The sequence below is a fragment of the Crassostrea angulata genome, chromosome 6, assembly GCF_025612915.1.
Source record: "Crassostrea angulata isolate pt1a10 chromosome 6, ASM2561291v2, whole genome shotgun sequence".
In the NCBI taxonomy this organism is placed as follows: Eukaryota; Metazoa; Mollusca; class Bivalvia; order Ostreida; family Ostreidae; genus Magallana; species Magallana angulata.
The window spans coordinates 37,623,889-37,632,754 of NC_069116.1; the positions used below are offsets into that span (position 1 = coordinate 37,623,889).

Consider the following 8,866-nt stretch of genomic DNA (forward strand, 5'->3'; position numbering starts at 1 on the left):
CCGGAACTCACGTGCCTCAACTCCAGACCTCTGAAAAGTAATAATATGTGAATAAAGACCCCAAAAGATAGAACAAAATCATTTAATTCTGTTTTTCTTATCTTGGAATAACTGGAAAATACGTTGAAGTTTTTCTTTTTATCGTACATATGTATATAAGACGAAAAAAAAGAAAAAGGTAACATTAAGATTTTGAAAAAAAAACTAAAACGAATTGCATACATAATTTAAGAAATGTTGCAGACTTTGAGCCCAATAAATGAATTTGGTAACTGAATCCAGTTAATACCAACAAAGGTTTTGAGTCTTTTCCATATGGAATTCCAGATAACTGCTTACTGTCGGCTTATTACTGCTTGATGCCTACTGTTCTTGCCTCTGCGCATATGCGACAAATGCTATACAAGCAGCTCACTTGACATTAAATTGTGCATTCAAAACGCTGTGAAATTTATGCCGATATAATATACCACAGAAACTGTCTATTTGGCTATTTTGATACGTATGATACGGGAATTTTTAATTTGTAGATAAAGGAAAAGTGCAACATTTAGACAAGTTTCAAATTGCAGATTAATGCAACAGTTACAACAGATTAAACATGGGTTCAATCTGAATAACTCGATCATTCAGATGTTTTTTTTTAAAGTTGTATTTCTATAAGAAAAATTGAATATAGATTTAATTGACATGGACTGCTAGGGCCCATAAAGAATGTTTAAAAAGTTCGAAAGATGCGAAGAAAATTAAATTTATGCCCTAGATTTTTACCACTGGATTGCATTTGCTTTTATGTGAACATGAATACCTTGCATCACAATTAGTATGGTTCAGTCTTGTGCAATGTCGTACAGAAAGGATAAGGACTACCCAATTATAACTTGTTATGCAACAATACTATAATGTTTCTGTTGTTTACCTAATTCGTTGTGTCTATGTTTTCAACTTTCGTGGAAAAATAATTTTACATCCCTGTTCAACTCTTTAAAATCAATGGTTTTGCACCATACATGTATGGATTAAAATCAACATTGGCGCCTAAAAAAGAGACATATGAACCAAACGAACGTAATATTATCGTCGGTGGTGCTCTTAAGATTTTTGTGCCACATATTAAAAGATTATTTTACAATGATGACTTTAAATTTCGTTTTGATATAAAAAAAAAAATATATTTTCAATCTTCATTTAAGGTACCTCAAGTAATACATGATATAATTATCTAACTGTACATGTCAGAAACAATCAGGTTAACTTTTTATTTTTTTAAATAAAAGATATTTATGAAAATTTAAATCGGAAATATGCCATGTTGTAAATTTTGAATTTTCCGGGTCCCAGTAAATACAAAATTACAACATGACAAATATAAGATATTTGAAAAACACATGTTATATGTTTATTTATATATCTATTTTTTAATTCTTTCTTTAATGGTAATGAAGAAGGCGATTAGTGTAGAAAAAACTACGTAATCAGCTAAATATTAATTTATGATGGAAAAACTGAAAACAAAACAAATAAGTAAGCATTATACATGTACCTTACTTTGATATTTTATTGATTATAAAATTAAATATCTTTTTTTAGCTATAACATTTTAATACTATATAATCAGTTGTTTTTCTTACCTCTTTTAAACCTTGATACTCCCCCCTTTGAGATTCCGCAGTTGAAAGGACTGAACCAATAACATTTGCAGCGACCATAGTTCTTAACAACAGTGGGAACATAGCTTCGGAAGATATTACAAGAAAATGTTCTCGTACGGACCTGTGAGTTCTTTTTAAAAACCATACACCAATTAAACGCCGATTGCTTGAATAAATTTTGATTGGGAAATTTACGTATGATTTGCAAGCACAATATGGTTGATATAAAATTGCAATCAGATATGAAAAGCATAGCCTACAGCACACTAATGTTTTTGCTTCGTATCGCAATTTCATGCTGAATTATTACTTTTCTCTCCATAATAAGATAATTGTTCCCACTAATATACAATCTGCTACCGAGGCGAAGTGTGTCATTAGATAAAGAAAATATAAGTGTATTAAGGAAACCAGAACTGCGCAAAAAGATACTGAAGTGACCATATTAATCAACACGTTTCAATAACATTGATTTAATTTTAAGAAGGATCGGTGGTTAACAAATGAACAGTCAGATTTACATAAAAATTTAAGACATGATTTATTTACTTATAATCTATTATTAATTTAAGAAAAGAAAGAAAAAATCTCGAAATTAAAATTTGGATATTTTCCTATATTTTTATATTGAGTTTTTTTTTTAAAGGAGATAAATACAGTCTAAAATGACCACAACCATTGAACACTCTTAATTAATGTGTAATTCAAATCTTGTGTGAATGAAACACCTCGCTCACAAAAAAGAAACACAAGCTTTGTATATTTAGCTAGCCAAGTTATCATGTCCGAAATTCATTACACAGAGTGTCAAATACAGTACATGGTGAACACGTGCATGGCTCATAGAATGTGTATTGGCAACAACAAAGAGGGGGTAATATATAAATAGTGCCTGTTTGGGAGGGTAACAGTTGAAATTGACACTCCGAGGAAACCATTGTCAACCGACGCGAAGCGGAGGTTGACAATGGTTTTCGAGGGGTGTCAATTTCAACTGTTATCCTCCCAAACAGGCACTATTTAATTTATTATACTGAATGTCTTAATTTTATAGAATTTTTTACTACTTTTATATAGAAATGACATGAATTCTACGGCGAACCGTACGCGCATGATTTACGCGCATGTAACAATTCGTTGTGTTACCCGTTGCTAAGTGTGTTGCTAACGCTGAGGGTAATAGAACGGATTATCAACTGCCTCTAAACCGATTTCAGTATTTAACATGAAAGTATAATAAATACGTTTGAACCATTTTATCTAGGATTTGGTTTGAGGACATTGCCAAAATTAATATTTTTAGCATTTGATAATAATAAGTTTTCAACTTCAATTATATAATCCTTTAAATGTTGATAGGTTCAAGTTTAGTTTGTGAGCGGTGTCAGAATAAAAGATGACACGTATAAGTTACATGTCATGATAAGTTCGATTACCATGTCATAGCAATACCAGCAAATTACTTATTAAAATATTGTGCAAATCTATACTTTCTTCGTTTTTTAATCAAATTAAGCTACATACAGATGTTTCCCTCTACATATGGAATGTCGTTAAAAACTTGCCAGGGTAGTTATATAATAACTCTTATTTTTCACCTTAAAAGACAAAGTTTCATGGTTTCGATCTCTCTTTCTTTCAATTCTTGGCTCATTTTAATTTCCGTTTTTATTTTCACCTTTAACTGCGTTGTTGTTATTGATAGGACGAGACAAATGGTCCTTCATTTGCTTCAGGTATGCCAGTAATCCACGAATTTCTCCCACAATCATCTTCTTCTCTGACTGTTTATCAATGGGTTTTCTTCCATTTCCTTTCGAAATTTGATTTTCTTGCGTTTTTGAATTGGCGGACTTAGTCGGGGAGGAGTTGTTATTGGCATTTTTCCCCGTCTGGTTGGTAGGGAGTTTATTTTGATTTCCAGATTTTTTTGGATGTGTATTAGCGACAGTTCTTGAAGGATTCTGGTTGGGAGTTCTCAACGGCGGTTTCTGTGGCAGCTTCATTTTCCCTTTCGATGTTTTTGTTTTGGTGAGCAATTTCTTTCGTCTTTGGACTTTTTTCTTGCGAGTTGAATTCAACCGATTGCACCGATCTACTTCTATTTTTCTTTCGTTGATACACTCATGATAAATCTGCACACAGGTAGGAGATGTTTTTATTTTGCTACAACTCAACTGAGAAAAAATTCCTTTCTGTTGTTTCTTCGTTTTCTGCACTTGTTTTGGGCGATTCATTTTTCTCGCGGTTTTTTGGATGTTTTTTAGAACTGTACCATTCGCTTTATCCGCCATTTTCACCTTGTTCATGTGACGATTATTTCCAGAAGGTTTCTGTTGTTTTGCTTCTACAATTTTCTCCTGTGTTTTATTCTTGTTTACATTGGGCAGCGGTGTGGGTGTCTGAAGGTTCGGTTTTGCTCCAGTACTAACTGGAATTGGTCTTTGAGTTGAAATTGGGTTTATACTGGAGTTGGTTATGGTTGTACTTCGTGTGGTTAATACGGGTCCTTTTGGTTGGACACCGGAACTTCTACCCGCATTTCTTTTGCTTGATTCAGAGATTTCACCGATGTCATTATTTAACTCGGACAGCAACTTTTTAAACGGTTCGTCATCATCGTCTGTTAAAAAAAGACACAGTGAAATAATAGTACATATGTTATTGGCATGATTCAAATGATCAAGAGCAGGTTAAATTAATTGAGTTGATATGCATGTTGGTCAATACATGGTTTATAATGTAAATATTCTTGACTACTTGGCACTTTGCAGAACGGAACAGAAGTAAAGAGACTCAATGATATTAATATTGTATAAAGATATCAAAATACTTGTTTATTAATTAAATTATTTAACAGTTATAAATAGACATACCCGCATTCCTGATCACTGGTGCTTTTTCTCCCTCTAATGCTAATTCATCTAGGATGTTGGTGTTATAATCCTTACTGAAAATTAAATTTGAATAGAAAAGAACTTTGTATTGAACACAAGCAAATACAAAGAGTAAGGTTTACCATCCGCACGTAGTTAATTCTTTTTTCAACTCAGTTCAAACCAGCTACATGTATGAACCGAAACAACTCAGACCAAGACACGTCAACATTCTGGATGCAGTTATGCATATGATTTTCGTTTAAACAAAACACAACGCGACATGACATTTAGATTGTACTTTTGTATTGAAAACATAGTGCTATTTTGTCGTTTTGCCCCCATCGAAGTTTATAAAAATTCTGTTCAATCAGATATTTGTAACATTTTTTTCTAGTTCGTATTAAACACAAATAATTTTTATGTTTGTTGTATTCAGTTATATTTTTGGCTTGTTGATTCAATATTTGTAAACAAAAACATGACATTATAACGCTAGGCTATAAAATACAGCTCTGTATCTCGCTCGACGACTGCCACCCCAATTATTACGGCAAGACATCTGAATGATATGGATAATATTTGATTTCACCACAAACACCTAACGGAGAAATCACTTACCCCATCATCTGTTTGAACTTTTTTAACTATACGAGCTTTGTTTCACATGAATGGATGTTGTTTAAAGAAAATGTTACACAAATTGTGAAACTGCCATTGTTATCATCAACTGAATTACTTACTTCCTCTCACTTAACACAGAAACTAAGTCACTGAAAAGAACGAGAAATATGAAAAACAACTTCATCAACATCATTATTGCAAACAATCTATTATCACATACGTCATTATTGTGACGTCATTTTGAAAACACCACGTGATTCTCTATCCCGAGTTGTCGTTCCCGATGCAAAGCGAAGCACAAATCGTATCGTCGAAGGTCCTAAATTCGTTACGGTCCTTGAGTCGTGTCCCTTTTGTTTTCTTCGCGTATTTCTCGAGATTAGGTTCTAGGCTAGGCATTCCGTGAAAAAAAAATTTACTACGATATGTGACATCACTTCTTACCATACAGCAGCCGATAATGCGATCAAAAAAGGTAACATTTTTTATTTCAAATTTTATTTTCAACTATTGCTGAGATTTCTTATTCCCAAATAAAGTTACAGATGAAAATGGCCAAATACTCGTCTAGATAAACCTAAAATTTAAGAATATAACAGCGGTTGTCTCTTTTCTTGACATCTAGTCAATGAAATTCATGTGATATGATTTAAATATTCAAGGCCAAACAAGGATAATTTTAAGTTACGAGAAGTAAAGTTCCTTATAGCATTTGAAGTTTGTTTTGTGTTATTGTTAGGTTAATCCCGTTTCCAAAAAGAAACAATAACAGAGTGTATTCCCCAACAAATTTCACAAATGCATACAAAATGGTTAAAGAACATGAAAATTTCAGAGAAAAAGGCATCAATGATATTTAAAGTGCCAAATGCTACTCTCAGAGATAGAGTTTTGCATAAAGTTGACCCAGAGACTACAGTTTTTTTGAAAGCGTCCGGTGTTATTGTGTTACGTTTTTTTTAGGCTATATTGTTCAATTTGTTATAAAATATTTATTTCATTATTTGCTATATTGTGCAATTCGTTATTGTTAGCACTATTGTCCATTATTAACTAATGTTTAGATTGTTTTGGCCTCATAGTTTTGTTTATTTCTGACGTCACGACTCTAGGACCAGTTTTCAAAATGGCCGTCCCCGTATCATTGGTGCTTAGAATGCTCACTTATTTGTTTATCATATAAAAAATAATGAATACAGTGTAAAGTTTTACGAAAAAATAGATGTACTTTAGATATGCTATTAATAATTTAGTGTCAAAAATTTCATTAAGTGATTAAAGTGGAAGACATTCTTAGGGTAACGACTCATGGACCTCCGAGGATACATCTCATCTGGCATAACATAGGCTAGATCTATTTCTATTTTAACATGTCAACGTATTCCTAACATATCTTGCATTAGGGGGATAGAATTACTGCATGATACCACTGTGTGTTTAGGCCTTAACAAAATAATAAATAAAGTACTGTAACAAACTCTCTATACACGTATAGGAGAATTTTTTTTTTCGTTTTAGTCACATTGACTCAATGTAATAGCCTATATTTATATAATTATTGTTTGCATTCTCGAAAAATTTCACTACAGTTCTTCTAAAGCAAAAATGAAAAAATAAATCGAGTCAAAGGTTCTTTTTCTGCAGACATTTGAATGTCAAAAGAGGTGATTGTATTCCACCATCTATTTTCAAGTTTCAAGTGTATCTTTGATGGGACACAAACAATAACTATCATGGAAAACAAACATAAAAAATTCCAAGTTCACAACAAACATGTATTCTTTTGTTCTCTGCATGGTGCTATAATGTTTATTTGTACTCTGTTTTGCGATGGATTTCATCCAATGATAGTGCAGAAGGATAAAATTACCAACTTTAATACAGCCACGTACTGGATGGCATTTCATTACGACATACATGACTAGGCCCTATAGTCTGTCCCAAGATATTTTTGCCGCATATTTTCTTAAATTATTCAATATTTATAAATACCTCTTGGTTCAGACGATGTTCATTCAATTTGGGAAAAAATCCCAAGATTTCCCCTTTGAAACGCCCCCTCTAGCTTGTCGGGTATCAATACACGGCTAAAAATAAAAAGTCTACGAGGTTTTTCCATTGCCAAGGAGATGAAGACGCCCGGATGATAACGTTGAAAAATTGCGCGAGGGGTCCCGAGTATTTCCGAATGGAGAAAAGATGTCAACATTCCCCATTATAAATCTCCGTAGGAAATCTGTTTTCGTTCAGGACTGTGAATTTTTACGAGGGAAAAATGATAATGTGTGAATGAAGTTATCTTGGGAATTTTCCCTTCCATCCATTTTAATTGCACTTCAGTCACAGGTATGTGTATTTTTATTAAAAATCGTTCAAATATGCAGCAAAAATAACTTGGGACAGACTATAACATCATTGCAAACTCTACTTAAACTGAGGTTTTTCTATGAATATGCCTACTTTAAGATTCGATAGCAAAATTGATTTTGTTACTCACCTATATTCTCATCTTCGCAAGCCAAGGGTTTAACGATTCACTCCGCTCCTCTACTCTCTACAACCCAAAATAAAATTGTACAACCTTGGGTCGGAGTGGATTTCCTAACCCTTGGGTTGTATAGAGAAGCGGAGTGGATCGTAAACCCTTGGCTACCAAGATATATGTTATATACAAAACGCACAATCATTAGAACCATTTTAACAAGACCTTGGACTTTCAGTAGGATGTAACGATCTATTTCTTCCATGAGTCAAAACAAGTTAAAATGACGCTGGTTTCAAGTGAAATATACACCGATTGCGTAGTCTTTGCTCAAAAGCCAGACAAATCGTGTTGATTTCAAAGAGCCATGCCTGAGTAGCCTACATTGAAATAGACAGGCATACGTCACATTGCCGTTTGACTCAACTACCCTAAGTCCAAGCTCTTGTTAAAATGGTTCTATCTGAAAGAATACTATATAATATTTTTCAAGAAATGCCGTTTGTAGGAAGATTTCTCTCAAAACAAATTTTGATAAAACTTTTTGCCAGAAACATTAATTTTATATTCAAATGAAGCTATAGTTCAGTGTTCCAGTTTTGAATTGCCTTGGGAATAATATCTTTACTGTTATTGAATGGATACAGAATTTGGAACATTTTTCATTTTTTTTTTTTTCAAAATCATAATGTGATGAAAAAAGTCACTTGTTATTTGTACTTCCTGTGGTAATTCCCTTCCATAATGTTCCGGCATATATCAAATTTAATTTGACACAATCTGTTTTTTGTTACCGACGAATTTATTTGTATCAAACTGGCATAAAAGGAGTTTTTGTGAAGATAAAATGACTGTATATTGTTTTATGATTCATTGCATGAAACATTGGTAAATATGATATGAAAAAAAAACTTTCCAGAAAACAGTCAGATATTTCCCGCAATTAAAATGGCGCATAAAACGAACAAGGTGTAATATTGTTATGTTTTAACACATTCTTAAATTTAACGGTTGCAAATTGTTGACATTTGATTGAAGATTTTGGGCATACCAGAAATACGTTATATTCTAATGGTACTTGATTTCAAACGGTGAGGAGTTTTTCCGAAAGTGACGGAGTTAGCAGGGGTTAGGGGGCTATGCGATAATATTTTGTATTTAATAATATGCATAAATTAGTTACCAAAATCAAATATCGCATAGCCCCCTAACTCCGTCACTACCGTAACTCC

At 32.9% G+C, this 8,866-nt stretch overlaps 1 protein-coding gene across 2 annotated transcripts; it reads right to left on the reverse strand.

The window, feature by feature from the left end:
- Positions 1 to 3,097: 3,097 nt before the first annotated feature.
- LOC128189500 (myb-like protein X) lies at positions 3,098 to 5,366 on the reverse strand. 2 transcript variants are annotated; one of them, XM_052861134.1, is made up of 3 exons: positions 5,272 to 5,366; positions 4,529 to 4,602; positions 3,098 to 4,275 (listed from the first exon to the last, which is right to left on the reverse strand). In XM_052861134.1, the coding sequence occupies exons 1-3, from the start codon at positions 5,343 to 5,345 to the stop codon at positions 3,308 to 3,310; spliced, it is 1,116 nt and encodes a 371-aa protein (XP_052717094.1). In that variant the 5' UTR covers positions 5,346 to 5,366; the 3' UTR covers positions 3,098 to 3,307. The 2 variants fall into 2 exon arrangements, with proteins under 2 accessions (XP_052717094.1, XP_052717095.1); XM_052861135.1 differs by having other exon boundaries at positions 5,150 to 5,278.
- Between the last annotated feature and the right edge of the window lie 3,500 nt (positions 5,367 to 8,866).

Bases quoted from the DNA above. Each gene is read 5' to 3' on its own strand.
- LOC128189500 (XM_052861134.1), bottom strand. From the start codon at position 5,345: ATGATGTTGATGAAGTTGTTTTTCATATTTCTCGTTCTTTTCAGTGAC. The intron at 4,603-5,271 runs GTAAGTAATTCA...TTTAATTTTCAG, and splicing joins TCTGTGTTAAGTGAGAGGAA to TAAGGATTATAACACCAACA. The intron at 4,276-4,528 runs GTATGTCTATTT...TTTTTTTAACAG, and splicing joins ACCAGTGATCAGGAATGCGG to ACGATGATGACGAACCGTTT.